General features: G+C 42.7%; 1 protein-coding gene across 2 annotated transcripts in view; it reads right to left on the reverse strand.

The window, feature by feature from the left end:
* Positions 1 to 25,613, reverse strand: part of LNX1 (ligand of numb-protein X 1) — a 106,851-nt gene that overhangs the window by 10,078 nt on the left and 71,160 nt on the right. For both annotated transcript variants that reach the window (XM_054687874.1, XM_037530490.2), the window contains 3 exons: positions 21,546 to 21,748; positions 18,965 to 19,336; positions 5,378 to 5,512 (listed from right to left, as the gene is read on the reverse strand). In XM_054687874.1, the coding sequence (XP_054543849.1) occupies positions 5,378 to 5,512; positions 18,965 to 19,336; positions 21,546 to 21,748 (710 nt within the window). The remainder of the gene's footprint in view (positions 1 to 5,377; positions 5,513 to 18,964; positions 19,337 to 21,545; positions 21,749 to 25,613) is intronic.

The raw sequence follows: 25,613 nt of genomic DNA on the forward strand, positions 1-25,613 counted from the left end.
TTATCATTATTGAATATCGGGAATTTTTGTCTAAGTGAAGAAAAAGTAACTATTTTAATTAAATCGATATATGTTAATATATGCAGGAAGTTAATTCTGGAAATCCTCAGAAAAATGGATTTCATAAAATTACACCCTAAAAACTCCAGTATGTAGGTTCTTTCCAGTTAGTGCCTTTTCTCTGACCTCAGCAGTTCTACGTGATATGCAGTTACCATGCACAAAAATTAACTCAAAATGGACTGAAGACATGGATATCAGACCATAAACCATAAAACAGAAGAAAACATAGGGGGAGATGAGAATTGGTATTATTTGTATTTCATAAAGAATATAAAGTGGTTTCATGGGGGTAGATGGTAGGAACTGGGCAGATCAGAGATTTCTAAATATATGACTTCCAGGGTTTGACTCCTGTGAATATATCATCTATTTAAATAAATAATAATGAAGCTCATATAGATTTGATGGTTGACATCATACAGAACTTCATTATGTTTCATTATGAAGATAAGCTTTGACTTTTTGGGCATTTATTATCTCATGATTTCCTCTGGTTTTAAATGACCCATGTCGAACATGGTGATGGTTCATGGGTGATAAAGTGGTAGGATAACTATGGGGACTACAACAATGTAAGAAAAAAAATTAAAAATATAAAAAAATAAAAGAAACAAGTTTATAATATAAATAATTACCCATGTCTGTTTTAATGACCTTGTATATAGTAATGGCTTGTTACTGTAACTCCAGCACTGAACTTAGCACTTAGCTCACTGCACATGGAAATACATGTCAAATAAAATGAATGGATGAATTGAAAATTGCCACAAATTGTTTTTGCTAATGACAGAAGAATAAATCAGAAATTATAAATAATTGAGACACAATATATTCTATCATGACTATTTGTAAGATCTGGGTTGTGTTCATACATAAACCCCAGAACCTTGAAGAGTCTTGAAGAGTCTGGTTACGAGATGAGGATAAAAGAGAGAAATAGAACTTTTCTTGGAGAAAAGTTTCAAAATAAGACAAATAGATAATGGCATGAATATTGAAGTCCTAACATTCCAACTGAGGCCAAGGAGTAAATTTGGAGGGACTCTCAAGGGTAAATCTCAGCATGTGACTTTTCCCTTCTGAAAAGCAATTAGATGCAGAATAAAAATCACCAACACCTCTCAAAGAACCCCAGTTGGCAAAGCAGGCAGTTACAGAATGTCTCTAACTCAGGACAACACATCCCCAGTTGCTTAAAATCATTCCTGGTGGTATTTATGAAACATTTACCCCTGATTCTCACAACTCCATTAACTTTTCACATGGGGTCCAGGGATGCTGTAGGGATATTTGATTTATTTCCCAAGAAAGTGACATCTAAATTTAAAACACAGTACAGAATGCTATGGAAAACAAGGCCAACTTTTCATGTTAAAATACATACATATTTTATATACATGAACACACAGATTATATATATATATATATACAATCTATCTATCTTGCTATCTATCCACCCACCTACTGCCCTAGTTCTTCAGCAGCTGCCTAGTGCTTCATCATGGAGCTATGTCCTTTCCCCCATTGATGACCATCTGGGTTGTTTACACTCCCTTGCAAAATTAAACACTGTCACTGTGAACATCCTTAGACACACATATCTTGTGCACTTGTGTAAATATTTCTTTAGGCTCATGTCCTAGAAGTACAATTGCTAAAGCAAAGAGTCTGAACATTTTACATTTTCATATTGATAAATTCCTTTTGAAACAGTTCTATCTCACATATTTCACCAATACATTGTGAAAATGTTAATATCCTACATTGAATTTTATCATCTACAATATTTTCCCAGATGGAAAGGATAGTCCAATCATTTAATTGGCTTTCTAGTAGTTAATCTGAACATCTTTTGTTGTCATTTGAGCTGCTGACTTTACCTGTGCAATGGGTAAGAATACCCATAAACTGCAGGTTTATGGCTAAAAGAAATGCAATTGACAGGAAGATATGACTTTTGTCTGGAAACATTTTACTTAAAAAATATATTGCTAAGTTCATTTGAAAGCAGCAACATTATATGTCTTATGAAATATTCCAGACTTGAGAATGGCTTCTCTCCTGCTTTTCTAGTTAGCAGGACTAGAATGAGGTTTATATTGTTTTGTTGCAAAATAATGTTGTCTGAATAGTGCATAGACTGGCAAGATACTCTTTTAGGAAAAGGCTGGAAATGTTATTTGTTATCTGCTTAAACGGGTCAAGGCAGGCAAAACATTTCAACTTAAAAATATCTGATGAAGGAAATAGCTGGCAGCAGAGACATTGGATACAACCGAAAGCTGGGGCTTCCGGCTGCACAGTGTGCTTCCCCACTGCACCGCTACCTTTAGAGGCAACACACATGACCTAAGTCTCTTACTTTTCAGGTAACTGTCAGGAAAACGTATGAAACAATTACCTAATATTTCCAGAATGACTATAACTATCTCACTGACTAGCAAACACAACCCAAATTCAATTCTGTCAAAACACATGACATACAAGATTTGAATGCTGAAAGTTGTGCCTCCTGGCTGCAGAGACACATCCGCTATGCTTTTAGATACAAGTGCTGGAGAGCGGTCTTCTCACACTTCCTAGTGCTCGCCAAACAGCCTTGCTGCCCTGCCCAGAGGGGTGGCCCTGTTGAGTTCCTGCGGGCTCAGCACCAGGGAAAAGAATGCCTCTGGTAAGAAATGTGTCCTGTGTCTCCCAGAGCAATGCACCTACCCACTCCAGACAGCAATATTAGGGTTCCTGTGTACCATGACATTGGCAATAAAAACACACACAATATTTGCTTTAGTTTTTTAAAAATAAAACACTCTAGACATTTAAAATAAGTATGAAGACGAAACATAAAGACCTACCCATGTCCCATGCATCCAGTGTCAGAAACACAAGTCCGTGCACAGCGACACCCCTCCATGACTTCTCTGGTCAATTCCCTTTTCCCTCCCACTGAGGTAACCATGCTCCTAAGTTTGATTCCTTCATAGCTTTTCACATGGCTAAAATATTTTCTGTCCCACATTTCCTGATTGGCCTTCTTTGGCATTTTTCTGAATCACTGAAGCTTCTACTATCCATGCTGTTTCTAAATCAAATAAAACTTTATGAAGATCATAAAAAATGAAATCAAAGAGCCCTATATATTTGTGTTTTATTTAGTCACTTTTTTTTGTAGGAGGGTATTTTGGAAGGTCAACAAAACTATAAATTAAAATGAAAATAATTACAATTTTCCACTAGGCCAGTTTGTTTTGTATGTTTTCCAGGAATTGGACACAGGACAGAGGGTTGTGGCAAAAATCTGATCAGATAATTCTGGCTCTTTCCATGATTCATGGAAGTTAGATGGAAGGAATTATAAAATCACAGTGCTGGAGGAAGCATCATTCTTAGTGGTTTAATGAAGTAGAATATAGTCTAGTTAATTCAACTAGTTAATCAGATAAAATCTAATTAAGTTAGGGCCTCCCCGGTGGCGCAGCGGTTGAGCGTTGGGTTGCGAAGCTGCCCGCGGCCTCTGCGGCGCTGGTTCGATCCCCGGCTGCTCCCCGGCCACCGGAGGAGGGTCCCACATGGCGCGCAGACCTCTCCTGCCGCCCGCTGCTCCCCTCAGCAGTGTATTTCGGTCCCTCTGCCTGCTCTGCTCCCCGCTCTGGCTCCGGTGAATTCTCTCACCCTCCCGCGCTTCTGACTGTACCCAGTGCATGTATAAACAAAACAAACAAATAAATAAATAAAAAAAAAACCATGCCTCTTTAAAAAAAAAATCTAAGTTAATAAACTAGTTTTCCATTAATAAATATCATTAGTTTACTATGCCTACGCCAGTGCTATTTACCAGTGAAAAGACATCAGGGAGTCCTTAACCGTAAAATGTTCTAGCAGGATGTACTTGGTCTGCCTAGATTGCTTATTGTAAATAAACTTGGAATTTATAGGTTTATGGGACATGGATGGCTGGACAAAGGAGATGGATGTCACCATGTAGACTGTAATAGCACAAAAAGCAGAGATATTCCAGAATCAAAGTTTGACTATTGTTTCTACCTACATTGCTCAGAAACTACTCTTGTGTTATCCTGAACTGAAGCAAAGCCCAGTGTCCATGGTAGGCATTCCCTAATCTCTGCTGCAAGAAGAATGGGCTACCTAAAAGATTTTATTTTTCCCAGTGACAAGTGATGTAATGAAAACAGATCCCTGGGGAAATGATGGCTTGAAGCTCATTGTCACCACAATAGGATGCCAAGTTAAGGCTACAGGACCTGGAATTTGTTCTAAACAAGGCTTGTGTTGCTTAGATACCCATTCAAGTGGAGAGGTTAAGGCACAAACCACAAACAGAAGTACAAAATGGGTTGAGCCACATCATTGAAAGAGTTTGCAAAATGTCAACCTGAAGAATGGATTCCACCTACAGATGCATTCTGCTTCATCCTGTTGTATTTAAACATTTTTCTGCAATTGAATGCCATAGTACAAGACATGTCCTCTCTAGTCTGCCACATTCTCAATACTCCCTAATGTCACATGGGCTTCAAGTGTTTAAATTATCTTCCTGGGCTGTTCTGCAAAAACAAATATACTAAAAATATCAGGGGAACGTTATTTTAATTTTCAGGCAGACAGGAATCTTCAAAAACCAGAAACCAGGGCCTCCCCGGTGGCAGAGTGGTTGAGCGCTGGGTTGCGAAGCTGCCCGCAGCCTCTGAAGCGCCGGTTCGATCCCCGGCTGCTCCCAGGCCACCAGAGGAGAGGCCCACATGGCGCGCAGACCTCTCCTGCCGCCCGCTGCTCCCCTCAGCAGTGTACTTCGGTCCTTCTGCCTGCTCTGCTCCCCGCTCTGGCTCTGGTGAATTCTCTCACCCTCCCGTGCTTCTGACTATACCCAATGCCTGGATAAATAATAAATAAATAATTCTTTAAAAAAACCCCAAAAACAAAAACAAAAAAAAACCCCCAGAAACCAAGCAGACTTCTTATTTCATTTCAAAGTGAATGTGAAACAGTCCTTAAACAGAATGACTGTTGGAAAAACAAGACTTCTGTTTGACTTAGACTAGACATCAGGTCCACATATGAGGTCTGGAAGGTCAGGTTTCAGAACTCCCTCCACCTTCCTCTCTCCTCCTTGGACAGGTTGCACCTGTTATCTTACCAGGTCCTAACAGTAGGACTTTGGACTTTTAGTTTTGCAAGACAAGTCAAATAGTGCTTAAGTGATGAAGTCCAGAGATCGCACTTAGAAATGCTAACTAAAGCAGGCTTCCAAGACCTAGCTCCCTGCAGGAGCGGTGGACATACCCCGGCTGGGTCTCACCTTGGGAGTGTTGCTCCTGTCTCCTGGCCCTGGGGACTGGCTGCCATTGCTGTTCCAGCCAGCTTCCTGGAAGATGTCAGGACTCTGTGGGCGCACCTGGCGGGACACGACGAGGTGAACACGCCTTTCACTGGCCTGGATGATGAGAACAGGTATTAGCCACTCTCAGAACTTCCATCTAAAGCATCTAGCACCAGGGCCTCCCTGGTGGCACAAAGGGTTGAGCACCGCACTATGAAGCAATCTGCATCCTCTGCAGCATGAGTTCGATCCCCGGGCAGCCAGGGAGCAACCCACATGGCACAGCAGACCTCTTCTGATTCGCCTACTCCTCCTCTCAAGCAGTGTATTTCAGTCAGTCTGCCTGGTCTGTTCCCCACTCTATCTCTGGTGAATCCTCTCACCCCCCACATCTCTGGCCTGCACCCCAACTCTCGTATGCATAAATAAATAAATCTTTAAAAAAATAAAATAAAGCATCTAGCACCAGAGGTTAGCTTTGTCTTTACTTTTTTTTTTTATGGGGAGAAAAGATTTCTTGTATTTTTCATGGAAGTGCCCATTTTGTAATTAGCCAAGAATAGGATTTCTTTCCTAGCCTTAGATCAGGCTGTGAACACTGCTACAAAAGAAAAGCTAAGGAAAGCCTGATTCATTCAATGGTCTTTGAAAGGACATTGCACTGGTAATATTTGATGAATGGCTTCATCACACGAACCATGTCTGAAAGACTTTTCAGATAGAATAAGGTGTATGGTGTATGGGAGTAGCCTGTTCAGAACACAGACCAAAGGTCTAAGGTCAAAGGTAAACAGCAAGAAAAGGAAATGGAGTTAGTGGCAATGGCACTACCACTGCAGGAAGGGAAATCCTGCCTCGGCCAGCTCAAACATTTGGGCTGGAGAGGAGGAGTACTCTGTAAATCTAGGGATGACTCACTAGGTTCTCATACAATCTGATTAAAGGCTTTTTTTTTTTTTTTTTTTTAAGATTTATTTAGGGCCTCCCCGGTGGCGCAGCGGTTGAGCGCTGGGTTGCGAAGCTGCCTGCAGCCTCTGCAGCGCCGGTTCAATCCCCGGCTGCTCCCCGGCCACCGGAGGAGGGTCCCACAGGGCTCTCAGACTTCTCCTGCCGCCTGCTGCTCCCCTCAGCAGTGTACTTCGGTCCTTCTGCCTGCTCTGCTCCCCGCTCTGGCTTTGGTGAATTCTCTCACCCTCCTGCGCTTCTGACTATTCCCAGTGCTTGTATAAAGAAATAAATAAATCTTTAAAAAAAAAAAAAAAGATTTATTTATTTATGCATACAAGAGCTGGGGTACAGGCTAGAGTTGCGGGGGGCAGTGAGAAGATTCATCAGAGACAGAGTGGAGAACAGAACAGGCAGATTGAGCAGGGGCAAGTCAGGAGAGGTCTGCTGTGCCATGCGGTAGCTCCCTGCTCAGGGATTGAACTCGTGCTGCAGTAGCTGCGGACAGCTTCATAAGTTGTGTCTTAACCCCTTGTGCCACCAGGGAGGCCCAAAGACTTTGATCCTTTATTTTTTATGTGACCACTAGTCTTCTTTGCTTTGATACTTGAATAGAACTTTATTAGTAGCAAGTGTATAGTTCATTGAAAAAAATCCACTCCAAACCATAAATTTATAAAGTGACTACGCATGTGTGTCAGAGTATGGGTCATTGTTTCAGAAGTGCAGGGCAGTTCTGCAGAGGTCCCAGACCTGCAGGGCAGGTAGACTAGATAGACTTTGGACCAGTGAAATGTACATAAGTTCAATCTGAACTTGACAGTTCAATCTGAAGTCGCCAGCTGACTTCACTTATCACTTTCATAATAGTTGATAGTGGTTGAGATACAGTTAGATTTGATTAAAAAGGGCCTCAAGAAAGGCTGGGTGTGGGGACAACAAGGGTGAAGAAGAGTAGAGGTAAGGGGTTGGCGTCTTTATCTTGGCACTGGACTAGTCACAACCACAGCAGAGACGGACCTTGGCCAGCCTCCTGTCTTCCATCACAGTATGGCTATCAGACCATGGAAAATCAGGGCTTGGAAGGAGGCCACAGAATGCCTGTACTCTCCTGCGTGAGCTCAGACAAGAGAACTGAGCTGATTGTCCCCTGGCCCTCTGCATCTTCCTTCCCAGGGCACATAACTCACTCCCACTCTCAGGATATAGGGCCTGACTTTCAAAACCTTAATCAGAACTCCTACCAATGAAATCAGACCCCCAGGACTGGCCAACACTGACCAGCCCACATCTTCAAGACTTTGCATTCTTATATGACTTAACAACACTTCTCAGGGCCCTTTGGAAATGGAAGGGACATCAGTTGGGTGGCTAAATTAGATGAACTTTTTAAAACAACTGCTAGAGCTTATTAAGTGACTGCTGCAAATGTCAATGTGAACAGGGACCTGTCGAGGTGATGCATTTTACATAAACTTAGAAAACCAGTCTAATGGGTTCCAACAACAATGTTGGAGTCCTTCACTCATGCTCCGTCCTACAAGCCTAGGCATTACTCCTGATGGTCTACGTAAGGCCTAGGTGTCCTTCCTTTTTGCATTTGCCTGTCCCAAATTTCCCAGTGTTTCTCATAACATATAAAGCCTGTGTTAGAACAGACCAAAAATAGCAAGCCCAGGAAATGAAGAAAGCTGACACCAAGAACTACCATGTTAGCCCATTAAACTGAATTCCTGGAAGGGTATTTTATAACTATCTCTTTGTACTGCAAGCCCCACCCTCATGAGGTTATCTCTGGAAACTTTCTGAAGAAAAAATTACTAAAAGATAAGAAGTGGCAAACATTCAGGTCAACACTTCCACTGCTGAGGCCCTATTTGTTTCTTATTTTCAGGGAAACCCCAGTGTTGTGGAGGAGTTCCTTGGGTTTCGTCTCCAGGAGCGTGAACTGTATCATGCTTGTTTGGGACCAGAGGCAGCCTCATGGCCAAAGCGCCTCATAAGAACTGAGGAAACTTAAGACATACAGAATTAACTTGCCAGGCGAGTTCAAAATGCCAAAGAGTAGCCTGCAAGAGCTATTTAATTCACATTTTCAAGCATGATTTTCTCACTGGATTTTCAAATGCCAACTTTTAGTATTAAGTTGTTGGCAGGAAAAATACTCTAATAAATAATTCTGATATCAATTTACTTGGAAATAAATTTTCTGCTGGACTGGATCTGCGATGCTTACCAGTCACCTAGTAAAAGGCTCACAGGGAGAATATTTAATGCATTTTCTTCCCGAGCATCTGAAGACGTGAGGTGGAAAACGAGCTAATGTGTTTGTCCTGGCTCTAACTCACATGAGCAGCTGGATTTAGTGTCAAGAAACAGCCCTGAGCACGAGAGTCTGTCTGTCCAAGGGTGTGAGTCTGGTGTGAATGTAGATTGCGGGGGTGAGGCGAGGAGACAGAAAGACTGAAGGAGAGAAAGGCAGAACCTTATTTCCTACCCACATAATCTGCACCAGGAGGACAGATGTGGCTGACTTCTCATTCTGATAACAAACGGGCAAGCAAGAGCGCACGCCAGGGCAGAGGTAGGACCACCTTTTTCTCACTTCTCTCGGGATGATGCAATTTGGGCAGAAGGACTGCTGAACAATGGGGACAGTCTCAAGAGGTAAATGTGGCCTGAGGCAGACCCTTTTCACTGAGGGCTTCTCTCTTTGTCCCTTAAACATCTTAAATTTTTTTAAAACATCTTCAATTTTGAGGCAGGCATTTGCATCAAATTTTGCAGAGCCTCTGGGCTCTGCTATGTTGTCCTTTCTCTTCTGAGAGTGCAACATTAAAATCCCGCTCTCCTTTCCATGGGTTAAGGGGGGCGGACTCTGAGGGCATCCACAGTAGATCTTAGATGGCTGCAGGCTTCTCCACAGACATTCTGCGCCATGGCTGCCACATGTCCAGGCCAGGCATTTCACAACAGCCTTGGGACACAGCCCCTGCCCTAGGAAGGCTGTCCTCATTCAGGGACAGCAGGAACAGGCGCCTTAAAGATATGAGTGGCACAGGTAAGAGTGTCGAGGAGTGGGGCCAATTACTTCTAGCCCAGGAAAAGGGAAAGAACTAATGTGCAGACAAACCCTGAGGGTTCAAACTGAGCAGACTTTCTAATGAAAAATCTTGTTTCATTGCTTTGTTTAACGACTTATTCTCTGATATTTGACTCCAAACCGTGAATAATACTTGTATGATAGGAGTAAGCAAAGGTCACAGGAGGCGCCATAGCCCAGGTGCCTCATTTGTATTTTAGCCATTTAAAAATAAAATCTCATGTTCTAGCTGGAAGGAGTCAGAGCTCTTCATGGTGATATTCCAAGGTAGGCATTTTCTTCTCTTTAGCCTGGAAATGGCTCTTTTCCCTGTAAAATCCACTATGGCTGACAAAACTGCTCATAGAGTCAGGATGCAACAAGGACCAGTAAACTTCACAGAGCAGAGAGATGAAAATCACAGATGCCACTGCACAAGCGGGCAGAGGAGCATTTTGCAGAGCAATATGCTGGAGATGGGGGAGAAGCCAGTGATAACCAGGGCAGAGCAAGAGTTGACAGAGTACCTGCACTTCAAGGTGTGAACTGCTCATCTAGCCAAGGGGCTTCACTTGGGAAAAAAAAGGAGGACTGGAGTTAAACAAAATGCATTATAGGGGCCTCCCTGTTGGTGCAAGGGGTTAAGTCTCAGCACGATGAAGTTATCCACAGCCACTGCAGCATGAGTTCGATCCCCAGCCAGGGAGCTACTCACATGGCACAGCAGACCTCTCCTGTCTCACCCACTGCTCCCCTCAGCAGCTCATTTCAGTGGATCTGCCTGTTCTGCTCCCCACTCTATCTCTGGTGGATCTACTCACCATCACCCCCACCGCACCTCTGGCCTATACCCCAGCTCTTGTATGCATAAATAAAATAAATCTTGACAAAAAAAACCAAAATGTATTATAGCATATATAAGCATATGCTTAAATGCTGACTAAACTGTAATTCATGTAGGTCCAGTGTGTTTTCTGTAGTTTCTAAGATTTCAAGAGTCATCACACACAACCACCCCTCAGACCCAGAAAATTATTCTACTCAAATACCTGAAACAGGGAGACTCCAGCTGACTGCTGGTTATAAGATTCTGTTGCTCAGAACAGATACAGCCTACACATAGCATCCTTTATGGCACAGGAGACCTGTGTGTGATTGGGTGATCACCTTGTTACAGACTGTAAGAACTTTAGTTGAATTTTATAACATAAGCTCTTCAGAGGGCCTGTCATTACTTAATGTACCACTCATTAACATCAGAGGGTTTAATGACCGTATCTTTGGAAAAAAAAAAAATCATGCTGTGTCTGCATTCCTTATTGGCTTCTTTTCCAAGGACCCAGGGTGAGGCAATCTCACTTTAATTTTCCGTAGACATTTGTGGTCATGGTTCTCTGGGGTTGCCCTATTCTAGCTTCCCTTCTGGCAATTGTTCAAGTGTCATTGTCCATCTTGATGTACCCACAGAACCCTGGGGAACTGAGGAGCAATTAGTCCATAAAATTAGGAAGTCAGACATGGAAGAGATGTTAGGCATCAACTAATCCAACAGCTTCTCTGTGGCCCAGGCTTCAATCCCCCACACAATCCTGCTCATGCTTCAGTGCCTCCAATGACAGTGAGCTCAGTATATCCCAAGGCCGTGCAAGCCATTTCCAGATAGCACTCATTAGACGTTTACCCTTAGATGAGCTTAAATTTGCTGTTTTCTTACTTGCCTACAGGTTCTAGCCATGGCCTCTGGGCCATCCCAATTCAATTTCTGTATGACAACCCTATTTGAAGAAAACTCTCATCTTCCCCCTTTAGTTCTTCCTTTCCAGTCAAATATTTCTAGTTTCTTCAATATTTAATATGTTTTCAAGTCACTTAAAAAACTTGATGACCTCTGAACTTGCTAATGAAGTTGAGTGGGGTGTTTGTACATGCACAATTGGACCTAGAAGTTCTGGTCTGACCAGCACGGACTGGCTGTGATTGACTAGGTTCAGCCAAGACCTCATTGATGGAGTGCCCATTTTGCCATTTCATTTGTGCAGTAGGGATGGGCTCTGCGTGTAAGAAGTCAAGATTGGCATCAGGGCCTCCCTGGTGACACAGGCTGTTGAGCGCAGTGCTGGGAAGCTGTCCGCAGCCTCTGCAGCGCGTGTTTGATTCTGGCCGCCCGGAGAGATACCCACATGGTGCGTCAGACCTCTCCTGTCTAGCCTGCTGCTCCCCTCAGCAGTGCATTTCAGTCAGTCCGCCTGTTCTGTTTCCACTGTCTCTGGTGAATCCTCACCCTCCTGCACATCTGGCCTGTACCCTGGTTCTTGTATGCATAAAAAAATAAATCTTTAAAAAAAAAAAAGATTGGCATCGGTAATCATCATTACTCATTGAAAGACAGGAAGATTCGCAAGACCCCCCTATGGAACATATCACAGCAGGAGACCTTAGCGCTGGCTCAGGGGATGGCACACAGACCTCAAGAGGCATCAGAACAGGGCTACCAATATCAGCCAGGAGAATAATAAAGTCATCAGTCGTTTCTGTTGACATGGCCACATACAATGCAATCAGGTATGAAGACAAAGTTCTCGCCCTAACCCTTCTCCCAGTGAGCAGGAGAATCGTGGAGAAAAAGCAAGCTCTCATAAAGCAAAATGTCGGAGCTCTAGAAATATAATTTGAATTAATGGGGCACTGTGAATTGATATTACTTTATCATGAGGACAGTGAGAGCAAATCTGATGTATAGTGATATGTTCACTACTGAAACTTCAGTACCTATCATAAAATCTGTGACCATCATCTGCTGAAGAAGCAGCAGCCACTTTGGTGAATGAAGAGCTACAAGGGAAAAGGAGATTCAGGAGGCTTGGAGGAAAAGTGGTGAATAGGACCTTAATATTTGACTAGAGTAGAAGAGGAAAATTGACACAGCAATTTGGTCTATTTTTCCCACTAAACTGTAGATCCACATTCATCCTTACATTCCCAGAAGTGTATCTTTTAAGTTCAAAGAAATGAAAGATGATGACAGTCTGATTTATCTAGATGTCAGTGACAAGGTCAAAGTGAGAATTTAGTTGAGTGCCTGAATCTGCTAATCACTGAGTCATCAGAAGGACCCAACTCCTTGGCCTAAGTATGTTACTCCTGTGATTAATTCTGCTGCATGGTAAAAAAAATCAAAACCATGCATGTGGGATTGTGGAGGTTGCAGGAAGAGCAATGAAGTTTTCAGATTGCCTAATATTTGCATTGTGTTGCTGCACAAAAGTTGAAAAACTATAGCTGACTAACTCATGCTTTATCATGAATGTGTGAAATTTGAAGTCCTGCATAAAAATCATTTGGACTTTAAGAATTCAACTCCATAAGAATGCTTTAAAATCTATGTATTGTTTAGTCTATGTGTATTAAATTTACTACAATACCACGTTAAGAAAACTTATTTAAATAGGAATTTGAGGGCCTCCCCAGTGGCGCAGCGGTTAAGCGCTGGGTTGCGAAGCTGCCCGCAGCCTCTGCAGCTCCCGTTCGAGCCCTGGCCGCTCCCCGGCCGCCGGAGGAGGGTCCCACATGGCGTGCAGACCTCTCCTGCTGCCCGCTGCTCCCCTCAGCAGTGTACTTCGGTCCTTCTGCCTGCTCTGCTCCCCGCTCTGGCTCTGGTGAATTCTCTCACCCTCCCGCGCTTCTGACTGTACCCAGTGCTTATATAAACAAATAAATAAATCTTTAAAAAAAAAATAAATAAATAGGAATTTGATTCTGTATTAGCTGTGCCAATCTGTTAAGACCAAACCAAACCAAACCAGATCTAGCAGGTCTTATTTCACTGGCTGTGCTTACTGGCTCCAGGAAACTTGAGTGTTGAAATTACCAAGAAAGTTCTGTTTTCATCCAGGTGTGTAGAATTCATGTAGGAGTCATGTAGTTAGAACGAATGTAGGTGATTAAGCAGTCCACACCTTGCCTTCTGGTCTACTTAAGGCCTATCATTCTTTTTCAGTCTGCAAAGGCCAGTTGTCAGTTTCTCTAACGAAGAGTCTTTAAATATTAATTCATGTGTGGGTAGTCACACATTAGTATTAATGAAAACCCATCTCAACATCACATCTACAAATGGTTTTTGAATTTTTTCAGTTTCTGCATTAAGTCAGGAAATTGTCTAGGAAACAAATGACATTAGAGGGATACTCAAATTTGAAATCCATCATTATTCTTTTTAACTGTATATATTTGAACTTCTAAATAAATGAATTCACTGATCCAGAACTGCTGATGGATGAGCACATCCCCAGATAGGTATGTCTCAGAATAAATCATTTCATAGTGATTACTGGACAGATGCATTCTGAATCTCCTAGGTTTGGGAAGTTGGAGATCTTCTCCTGCCTAAGGCCTCAAATCTTTGCTCAATTATTTGAAGCATGCACTGGATAATTCCAGAAAGCTGTCTCTTTCATGCAACTATTTGAATAATGGTGCTTAAAAAAACACACACACCCAAACACTTAATTGACAAGGTTGTACTAAGTTGCCATGTAAATCAACCGCCCCCTGTTTGAAGCCCCTGTCTCCTTGGAGCTTCTGACTCTTAATCTGTGTAACTCTGGGATCTGGCACCCAGGCTTGCTGCTGAGTAAGCTGAGGTTAGAGCTCCACATATGTAAAGCTGGTCAAATTTAAAACAGTTGTGGCTTCTCTGTACTAACTTTTCCCTGAAATAATGTAGAAAGGGCAGAATGTGTGGTACTATGAGAAAAAGCATGGCCAAAACGACATGTTGTCTGGGAATTTCTTTGTAAGGTGACTATGATTCATGGAGTAGACACACAGGGCACTGCAGCCAAGGCTTGGTTGGAAATTTGAGTCTCAACCTTTGAAGGGTATTTAGTTTAATCCCCCTGCCTGGTGTGTGTTACAAGTATCACATAAATAAAATCTATTCTTGAGATTGCTTAACTGAGTTTTCCCAGCATTCTACTTTTTCCATTTCTTTTCCAACTGGCCTTGCCCAAACTGGCTGCTTTTAAAGCACATTAGGTTTGCTTAATGAGCAGAGGAATCTTTTAGCAAGTCCTGCTATTGGGCAAGATCTTCTCTTGTAAACAAATTTTCTCAGGGAAATTTGTGTTCCTCTTCTGTTATTAATCAACAAATGCAGAATGTTATATGTAATCAAAAATTTCCTAAACAAAGCAAGTAAAGGAGTTTTCCCTTTACCTATGGCCAAGTAGAGCTGGCAGATTATCTCTAGAATGTGAGTTGCACTGATGGACCTGCAGAGGGCGTCAACAAGAGTCAACACACACAAGTGATGATTGCCTAAAGACCTACTTTTTTAAGTTATTTAAAAAAATTTTTTTAAATAATTTTATATAATTCTTACATCATTTTTCATTTTTGCACAATGTATGCATTTTCATTTTGGTTATATTCCCCATACAATTGCACACCCCCCCGTTGTTTTGACCCTAATCCTTCCTCTCCCTGCCTCCCCCCGCGCCCTCCATAGTGTGTCTCTGGTTTACAGTTGCTTGTTGATTTTGATTTTTACTTTGTATTAATTAGTCTTTTTCCTGGTCCTTTATTTAGGTTTTCTAAATTCCTGCTATGAGTGAGACCATCTGGTATTTTTCTTTTTTCTTTCTGACTTATTTCGCTGAGCATGATCCCTTCTAGCTCCATCCATGTTGCTGCAAACTACAGGTGTTTAAATTGCTGAGTAATATTCCATGGTGTATATGTACCACATCTTCTTGATCCAGTCATCTATTTTTGGGCACTTGGGTTGTTTCCAAAGCTTAGCTATTGTAAATAGTGCTGCTATAAACATAGGGGTGCAGGTGCCCTTTGGAATTAATGTTTCTGTGTCCTTTGGGTAAATACCTAGGAGTGGAATTGCTGGATCATATGGAAGCTCTATGTTTAGTAGGTCCAGAAATCTCCACACAGCTCTCCATAGTGGTTGGACCAGTTTGCACTCCCACCAGCAGTGCAGAAGAGTTCTATGTCCTTTGGGTAAATATCTAGGAGTGGAATTGCTGGATCATATGGAAGCTCCATCTTTAGCAGGTTGAGTTATCTCCACACAGCTTTCCATAGTGATTAGACCAGTTTGCACTCCCACCAACAGTGCAGAAGAGTTTCTATTTCTCCACAACCTCGCCAACATTTGTTGTTGCTAGTTTTTTTCATATGTGCCATTCTCACTGGTGTGAGATGGTATCTCATTGTAGTTTTGATTTGCATTTCCCTGATTACAAGTGATGTTGAACATTTTTTCATATGCCTGTTGGCCATTTGCACACAACACTAATGATAAAGGATTGATCACAAAAATCTACAAAGAGCTGATGAGACTCAACAAAAACAAAGAAAATAATGCAGTCAAAAATTGGGCAGAAGAGCTAAAAAGAAACTTCTCCAAAGAGGAAATGTAAAGACCTACTTTTTAGAGGGAGAAAAGAAAATCATGCTTCATGCAGAAAAAAAAGGACTTTTTTGTTCCAATGTTATTAGATAACATTGTCTCACCCATTGGCACATACAGGCTAGGGTCATCTGCTTAGTACTTGCCTGATTGTATGTGAGAAAAGAGATGGGAATATATTCCAAGCTCCATGAAGCCAGGAACTGTGTCAGTATTTTTCACTGCTGTGCTGCATACCTTTGGCACATAGAAAGTGACCAACTAAAAATAACTGGACAAATTCAAAGGGACAAAAAGTAAAGATCCTATCAATCTTGGGGACAAATGGCATGTAGAAGTAGATTTATTGTGGGTTTTACGATAAGTGATTTGATAATAGATCCTCTGAGATGGAAGTAACGTGTGAATTATGCTTCGTGTATATTTACATATTTATAATTTGACTTAGTATGTTCATACAACAAATATTTGAGGGTCCGTGATTTCCAGGCATGTCTCTAAATGCTTGAGATAAAACACTACTCGGGCAGATAATTGGTAGATAGAAAAAAATAAAGCTGATTAGAGAAAGAGAATGGGGAGTGGGAGACGCTTTTTCAAGTGGGATTGTCAGCGAAGGTCTCCTTAGGAATGACACTTAAGGAAAGATGTGATTTAAGTGCAAGCGCGTTATGCAGATATTTTGAGGATTCTCCCAGCCAGAGGGCCAGTCCTAAATTGAAATTTTTGAAAAATAGCAAGAAGGCAACATGGGCCTGGTTAATGAAAATTCTTGTCTTTGATTAGGAAATGAAGTTGGAGACATGAGATCCTATGAGCTCCTGCCGGTCATTATAGGGATTTGGAATTTAATCCAAGTATCTTGGGCAGCATTAGAGGGCTGAGTGCCACAAGGGACATGATAGAACTATCACTTTCCAAAGCCAGAACTAACTTCCGTGTGCAGGACAGAAGGGAGGAGATCAACTGCAGAAGCAAGGAGGTCAGTTAAGAGGCTCTGACCAAAGTTAATGATGTCTTGAATTAGACACCATAGAAGTTTTGGAGGTGGACAGCTGGAAGACACTGAAAACAGTGTCTTTCTGGCCCAAGTAATTGAGTAATGGTAATGCCATTTATAGAGACTGGAAAAGACTTAGGGAACAGGCTTGGCAAGAGGTAGAGTGGGGAGAAGTCAATGGTTCAATTTTAGACACTAAGTTTGAGATCCTGTTGTGACATCCACAGGGAGAAACCCAGCAGCTGGAGATGGACATATGAATTTGAAAACAGATAGCACAGACTCCAGAAGGGAAGTGTCTCTTATAATTCTGCATTGTTTTCCATTTTCTCCACAGGGCATGACCTTAGGTCCTGTTGGGAAGATGAATATTCATCAAGCCCAGAATCAACTTGGAATGGGGACATCACAAAATGCCATAGTTCAAGGGTGAAGGCACCACATATGTTTCTTCTCCTGGTGCAGAAGGAACAGTGTATAACCCCAGCACACTCTCCACCATTCATTGGACAATAAAGTCACCTACCACTGGGTTCTCCTCAAAGAGGGACATGATACCCCACTCAGGACAGTGGAAAGAGTTACCAACAACTGGAGGGGCTGTATAACCAGAACCCAAGGGTAGAGAAATTTGTACTTAGATGGTTCAAGTCCTCAAGGATGGACTCTGGCTTCTGATCATCGTACTCATGGAATTTGGTGCAAGGTTCAGTAGAGGCCTACTGCTGACTCACCGTCTACTCTTGAGGTATCACAGCTTCCGTCACTAAAGAGAAGACGCTACTATGTGCTGGCTGGTTCAAATGCTTCTTAAGACAAGGCCTTTAAACTTGCATCTTTCTTATCAACTTTCCATTGCTTCTAGAGGGATCTTTCTAGAAGAACATGTCACTTTCTTTGTTGAGCCCTTGTAATAATACACCATAACTTTGAGGATGAAGTCTGAGCTCTTAGGCTTGAATCACAAAGATCTACCTGATCTGGCCCTTCTACCAGTCCTGCCTCAACTATTGCTACTTTTTAAGCAATATACATACATAGTACAATGTATACATAATATATATGCAATTTACAATGCATAACACATGTTCCAGGTATTAACCATTTTCCTTACTGGCTTTTAGGAAAACATCCTTCTGTGTTGTATCTCATTAGAAAGACCCTCCCTGCCTCATCTGCCTGGATTGCTGGCTGATCCCTGAAAGGGAACCCAGTTTAAGGTCTTCCTCCTCTTTAAGAATTCCTAGGACATCTAAGCAAAACTCTTTGTCTGCACCGGCACAATACTTAATCTCTCCAATGCAATACTATCACACCAAACAACAGTTGTATTAAGAGTCCCTCTTTCCTGCTAGATTTTGGCCTCCTTGGGAGAGCAGTCTAGGGTGATCATTTCTGTTTTTTGAATCTAACTCAGGATGAGGCGAGCAGCAGGAACTTAATACATTTTAGCTAAATGAAGTGAAGAATAGCTTAGAATGTAAGAGGCCAGAACAAAACCTGCCCCTCTAAGAATAAAGCTAGAAACTCTGAATATTATAAAAACTCCTAGTGATCCAGCCAAAGCTAACATGATGCATGTTGGGGCTTGATATCATCTCACTGGCTGAGAGAGTGATTAGTTTGAAGCACTCAGGACATTGGGTACTTTATTTGCTTGAATGATCAATAATTATGCCTCTTATTAGGGGGGCTTCCATGTAGGTTCATGTTGAGTTCCCATGGCCTTTCCAAGGGAGCCCTGAGGGGCATGGCAGAGCTTCTCATGGGAGTCAGTACAACTGGAGGTCTTGGATCTGCCTAGACTGTATCTGAATGACCTCTAGGTCTGAGACTGACTGACACACTGGGTACAGGATAGCACAACCTGCTGACCTTGAGTGATCTTAACTTGAAGCTGCCCCACGAACGTTTACTGGCAGTCAGACTGGATGGTGGCAACACCTAGGGAACATTCCAGACTGCAGATACGTCATTTGCTTGAATAATGCTCTTACCTAGCCCTTCCATATTGATTTTTTTACAGGGAGGTACTGTGCAGTAAAGGTCGGGACAATGAGCATTATCACTCACGCCGAGTTTCTAACTTGGATCTTGGAAAAGCCCATGACCCACCTGAATTAGATGAGCTGCACTCTCTGGGCTGCCGTACCGGAGGTCGTGTCCATTGATGGCTAGAACGCGATCATTCTCCTCCAGCTGGCCTTGTCGGTCGGCCACGCCCCCATTCAGCATGTTGAAGATGAACACACCAGGCTCATCTGCCTTGCGTACCAGTTTTATTCCAAGCTGCTCCTCGGGGCTGCTTTTGTTGAGAATCACATGGAAACTGTCATCCCGGGGTCCATAGGTGTCCAACGCCTGTCCATTGTTCCTGCTTCGGAACTTCTGCTCACGGAGCACGGTGAGCCGCAGCACCTGGCAGGGCTGGCGCAGGAGCCGCAGGGCGTAGTTGTGAGGCACGTTGCTGATGTCCATCCCGTTGACCTGGGAGAAGGGGACTTCAGAACCTGGAGCCACTGAGCCACCAGCCCACCTGTCACCACCCTTCCCAACAGGGGGTCTGGGTGCTGCTAACCCCCACGACCCCCAGGTGCTGCTGCCTTGTTTTGCATCCAAATACCCCATATCTGTTTTCCAACCTTCTAGCCCTGTTTTCTTGGAGTGTCACCTGTACCTCCTTTTCATCTCTGAGTAGGCACCATATTTCTTCACACTTTCTTCACACTGTTTCACAGCCCACCCCCCTTATTTATACAATCCTAACCCTCAGTTCTATTGCTTGCCATGCTTATTCTCAGGTGAGAGAGGGAGAAAAAAAGGAAAAATAGGAAAAGGCAAAAGAAGAAAATTTCCTATTGAGCTCAAAAGATAACCTTCACCTATAGTTCAAATAAAATGAGTAGATAGTTTCTTTCCAAACATCTCCAGATTAACTTTTCTCTCTGATCACTCCTACTGGGAGTTCCGGGCCCCACTATTATGTGTGTGTGTGAGAGAGTGATGGTATATTTGTGTGTGCGTGTGCATGAATGTGTGTGTGTGTTGACAAGTGTGTGAATATGTGAGTGGTAAGACTACATATGAATGTGTGTGTGTGTGTGTGTGAAGTCTCAAGATAATCTTGTATGCCATTTTAACAAACTGATGTGAATGGAAGTTTCTAGGCTCTTTTATTGATGATCTGATCACTTAGTTATGCTACTCAAGCTGGGCCCTCTCATGTGTGCCTCATTCATGACTGTGGGGCTGATGCTGCTTGTGGGCTTTGCGGTTTTAATTACTCTGAGCAACACTCCCCCTGTCCCCTGCCCACCGTGGAGGGCACTGCTCTGGAAGCAGCATTGTACTCCGTGCTTTAGGACAGAGGCCCCACAGAAGGGAAACAACCTTCTTGAATTCTGTGGTTGAGATTTCTTGCATTTGCAGCCAATTGCTAGAGAGCCTTGGAGTGAGATTTAAAAAGCCTTCCTACAACTTACAATGGTGGGTGTCTGCTGCATCTCCAGGGAAGGGTGGAGGCTCCCTCATGCACAGACGAGACTCAGCACCTTTGTCCAAGCAGGTGAGCTTGAAGACCACTATGCTTGGTCCTGGTTTCCCCCATCACATTCAGGCCAACAGCAGGTCTGGGCAGCCCACTAAAGAGTTCTGGCAGCTCTTTTGCCAGCAAGAGTCAGTCATAGCCCATAAGAATCACATGCTTTATGATGCCACCCTTGCAGGCAGCAGAGTTTCTACTAGATCGGGGAGGAAGCTACACAGTGTCGCTGACCATACTGCTAACCCCCATGAACTCCAGGCTGATGGGCCCTGTCTTGTAGTCCATGTGGGGGGCTGGTAGGAATTGCTGTGTTTCCACCCAAACTGCTTTCAATTCTTTCTCCTCTTACTCCGAAAGAAATACCACATGATAAGTCAAGTGCTGGCTATTTGGAAACTTAGAAGGGATGGGATGAAATGGTCATCTGAGTAGCAGACAGAAAATACATGACCAGGGAGGGAATTCTTGTCACTTTTGGCACGTAGTTGACTTCTATGTTTATGAACAACTCTTCCTTTATCATCTCTCCTGGAAATTCCTCCTTAAATCATTCCCCCCAGCCAAGCTGCAGAGGAAAGTAAAGCCCAAGGCAGCTGTTTCCCCACGGTCCCTCAAAAGTGTCTTCAGGTTGGTGGGAACTGCTTAGGGCTGACTTTTTTCCCCCCAGGAAGGGCCATTAAGTTACAGGAATTTTAGAAGGGTGTGTGAACATGTGTGATTAGATAAAATGCAAAATGTTTCGCGAACCTGCTCTAGAAACAATTTTAGAAAATGCATGCTCCCATTCTGTATTACTTTATGTTACTTCAAGTAGGAAGGAGGGTGAGTAGAAAGAAAAAACAGAAGGAAGCGAGAAATAAAAGGAGGTGGGAATTAACTAGAGGATAGAAGAAGAGGGATGGAAGATGACGAAATGATAGAGAAATATTTATGTACAGAGAGAATAAGGGAGACAGAGTAAAAGAATAAGAGTAACAAAGATCTATCTCAATTAAATCAGAAATCAAGAAAAGGCATTAACAGTAACTATGGAAAGTCACTGCCCCACATTTATTTAACATTTCTTCCATCTATCTACCTACCTATCCATCCAATTATTCTAAAGTGATTTTTATTATGCCCCTTCCCATGTCCCCACGCTATGTTCTCCACCTTTAGTATGATGTCTCCCGGCAGGAGCCTGCCGTCTCTGGCAATCACTCCATCACGATAAATGTGTTGAATGATAATATGAACCAGGGGTGTCTCATTTCCTCCCACAAAACGGATGGACAGGCTCTCGTTGGGATCCACTCGATTGATCTTGATGCTGGTAATTTCACCATCTGGAATCAGGTGATACAACCTCGGAAAGACTACGATGGACAAGGTCAGTACTTACTAATGACACCAACCCAACAGGAATTTCCAGCCCCTCCTCTTACAAAATTTTGGTTTCAGCCAAACTAAACTATTCATTGTTCCTCATCCATGTTTTTCATTTTCCTGCTGTGCCAGCAGAAGTTTCTCTGCTGGCAAAATTTCCTTCAAGGCCTGTAAGAAATGATCTTGTCCAATGAAACTCTAGCCTGATCCCTCTAAACATCTCATTTCCCATAAAACTATTTCTTAAAGCACTCACCCTTCTATTATCATTTGTGACCATTTCTTTTACCACCCCCCCCCCCAATGGACTCTTAAGTTCCTTGCAGACGTACATTCTGGCTGTCCTGTAGTTCTGTGCAACAGATCTCTGTAGACTTCAGCCAATGCCCACCAAGTGAACAGAAATGAATGAATGAATGAATGAATGAATGAAAGAATTAAGGGTGATATGGGATGACCTGAAAATTTTATCATCTACTCATCAAGGGACAAAACAGAACAAACTTGTTCTTTCGCCTTCTCAGATCATTTGAAGGTTTGTTCCCAGAAGCCTCTGTATTTCTAACTCAGGGAGTCATAGCTTTCTACATCTGACATTTGTTAGTAAAGGGGAGTCAAAGGGCATGATTCATGCTCTAGAAGAGAGGTTTCTCTCTGGTTTGCCTCAAATCACCAAATTCAGAGCTACAATACTAAGGAAAATCTAGGCAGGTATTTTCAAACTTTATCTTTTAACTGAGACTCTTCTTACCCATGGACTCTCCCACGCCCTGGTCTCCTCCCAACTCAACACAAAAGAGATGCTCTAGCTGTGTAGGTTGAGAACCACAGACACTCAGACATTTTACAGAGGAGGATATTTGAGCTGGGAGGTAACACATTTAGGTGGCCCTCAAAACCAGGACTCCTGTTAGCTCCCTTAGGGGGTTCATAGCCATGACAGTCTCACGGCAGACTTGCCCTGTTGACCTACAAGCTAGTCGCGTTGCACCAACTGGAGCCATTCTCCACATTGGCTTAACAGATGCGTGCAGAGGGAAGACATTCAATAAATGCAATGAACGCTACATCCAATTTAGGAGAAGTGGCTCCTTGAGACTCTCACGAGTTGCCTGAGGCTCACTGGGACATGGGGAGTGGAGATGTAGCTTCTGTGTCTTGTAGTTGCTGACAGTTCTGCCTTTGCCCTAAGTCTTCCTTAATTATGTGACCAAGAAGATCAAAACTGCAGGACTGGTATGGCTGATTCATTTTACATGACCATTTTTCAAAATCTACAACTTGGACCTCCCTGGTAGTGCAGGGGTTAAGTCTCAGCACTATGAATCTACCCCAGGCACTGTGGCATGAGTTCATCCCTGGTCAGCTCCTGATGAGTTCATCTCCTGTCTTGCCTGCTGCCTCCCCTCAGCAGTGTATTTCAGTAGATCTGCCTGTTCTGCTCCCCACTCTGTCTCTGGTGAATCCTCTTATCCCCCCACCCCACCTCTGGCCAATACCCCAGTTCTTGTATGCATAAATAAATTTAAAAAATAACCGTTTAAAAAAAATACACAACTTAGTCCATTTTCCCTAATGAACTGAGTTCATTGAGTGCTCAACTCTTAGGAACAATACAGAAAGAATTAAACTTATTTCTAAGTATTGCAGAACATGATAAATTAGTGGCCAGGGGAAGCCTGTGACATTGTAAATGTGGGTCCTTAACTTCCATCTGGGATTGAACGTAAGAGACTGGCTTTGCTGTAAGGCTGTGGGCAGCATCTTAATCTGTCAGCCCCTGGTGCCGACAGTGCTTCGGCGATGGAGTTCCATTAATGTTTGAACTACTTTGATTACATGAAGTAGACTATACCACAGGGATTTGTTGAACAGGTCTGGTGACAAGAAAATGGAAATTAAAAAAATAATTTTGCACTAAGAAAGATTTGGAAATCAAAGCTGCAGAATTTCTCTCTTCCCCCTTTCTTCTTACCCTCCCTGCCAACACATTTATAAAACCATACTCCAAAATCTAAACCACTCAAGGATGTTTGACTTGACAGCTTGCAAGGGCATACTCAGTCATACATGTAAATGATGTTAATTAGAGCCACATCAATGAGACCTAGTGAACTTCAAGAGTGAAAGCATTTTTTAAAATGCCGTAATTTGTGCTGGTCTGGGAGGAAACAGTTGTTCAATAATGTGTCCTCATGTAAGGACTAAAGGATAGAATATTTAACAAGTGTTTATTATATGCCAGGCGTTGAGCTGAGCAATTTGCATAGCTTTTTTTCTTAGTCTTCACAACAAACCTGTGAAGTAGCTGATTATTCCTTTTTTTTCCAGATGATGAACACTAAAGCTTTTAAAGAAATTAGCTAACCAGGCCAGGTTCACAAGGTTAAGTGGTGGGACCAGACTCTTTACTCATATAAGATGGATAAACCATGACATGAGAATACAAACTGCAAGTTGCTGAAGCAGTGACACCCTAAGGCCATCTCTGAAAGTCCTGTTACCTTGGTCCCTGTACAGACATGACTACCAGCCACTGCCTTACTTCCTTCACCCCCTTCTGCAGTGATCACTTCTGGAATGGCTAAGACAATTCTTTCTCTTGCTTTAAGTGCCCTGCACACATAACATGGCTGTCATCTTCATCCTCTGGAAATGTTGTGATTTGGAAAAAACTCTACACAAAAGTTTCCAGGTGTGTTCACTGCCCAAAATTAAGTCCAGATGCCAAATGGCTCCCAGGGCCCTCTCTAATAAGGTCTTAACCTCATCCCCCACAACTTACCAACAAATGTCAAGATCCCCATGCCTGGCAACAGACCTCCTGCCCGCCTGTGACTATGCAGGTGTTTCTCTTCATCAACCTTCTCCCTTTGCAAAGCAGCAGAGGCTGCTCTCCTCTCAGGGCTGCCCCCTGTGACTGAGCAGGCCTCTCATTTAGCAAATCTCCCCCTTTAGGGAGCAGCTCTTTCTGCCTGCTTGTGTCTGTGCAGTGTCCTTTACTCTTCTGTCCCTTTTTATAATAAACTTGCCCTTTTGGGTTAAAAAAAAAAGAGAAAGACCCCAATGCCCAGCCAGGTGACATGGCACTCCCTAAACAAGGGTTACATGTCCTGCTCAGACATGATGCTCCTCTCCCTATGGCTACCACTGACATTCATGTACACCTCAGTCATCAATGCAGTTTATTTTCTTTTAGTCTTGCATGAACCCCTTGCATCCAGGAACTGGACTTTGTAATTTTTCTATAAAATTATAGATTCCAGTTCAGCGCCTTACACATAGCAATCTCTTTTAAAAATGTTTCTAAAATAAACATACAGGTAAACCTTACTCAGGCAGGAGAAAATTTTATATGAAGTGGAGGGAAGGAGCCTTTAAGAAAAAGGGGTAACTGGCAGAAATTGCAATTATTTCCTTTACTTATTGCACAAACTTTTGCTGACCACTATTAGGTACCAGATACTGTATTTGGCCTTGAAAATGCAAAAGACTCGAAAAAGAACCTCTGCTCTATGTAGGTACAGTTACAATGAAGGGTGATCCTTGCTATGATAGAGATACAGGTGCTTTGAGAAAACAAAGGAAGGGGGACTGTACAAGGAAAACCCAAGTGAATCTTGTATTGACACCACCTTAGGCCCATGACCAGTAAATTGCCCTACCCTGGAAAGACAGCAGTGTAGCCATTGTTTTTCTCATGTGTATTAACCTGTGTCCTGTTCCAAACACAACTCTATTAATATCAGTAGAACAAAGACATTGTGGCATATCCTCTGGACATCATCTGGCACCACCAGTCTTATGAAAAAATGATCACTCACACTCAGCAGGGTATAACAATACCCCCATCAA

The sequence above is a fragment of the Talpa occidentalis genome, unplaced genomic scaffold, assembly GCF_014898055.3.
Source record: "Talpa occidentalis isolate TD23 unplaced genomic scaffold, MPIMG_talOcc4v2.1 talOcc4.6, whole genome shotgun sequence".
NCBI lineage: Eukaryota > Metazoa > Chordata > Mammalia > Eulipotyphla > Talpidae > Talpa > Talpa occidentalis.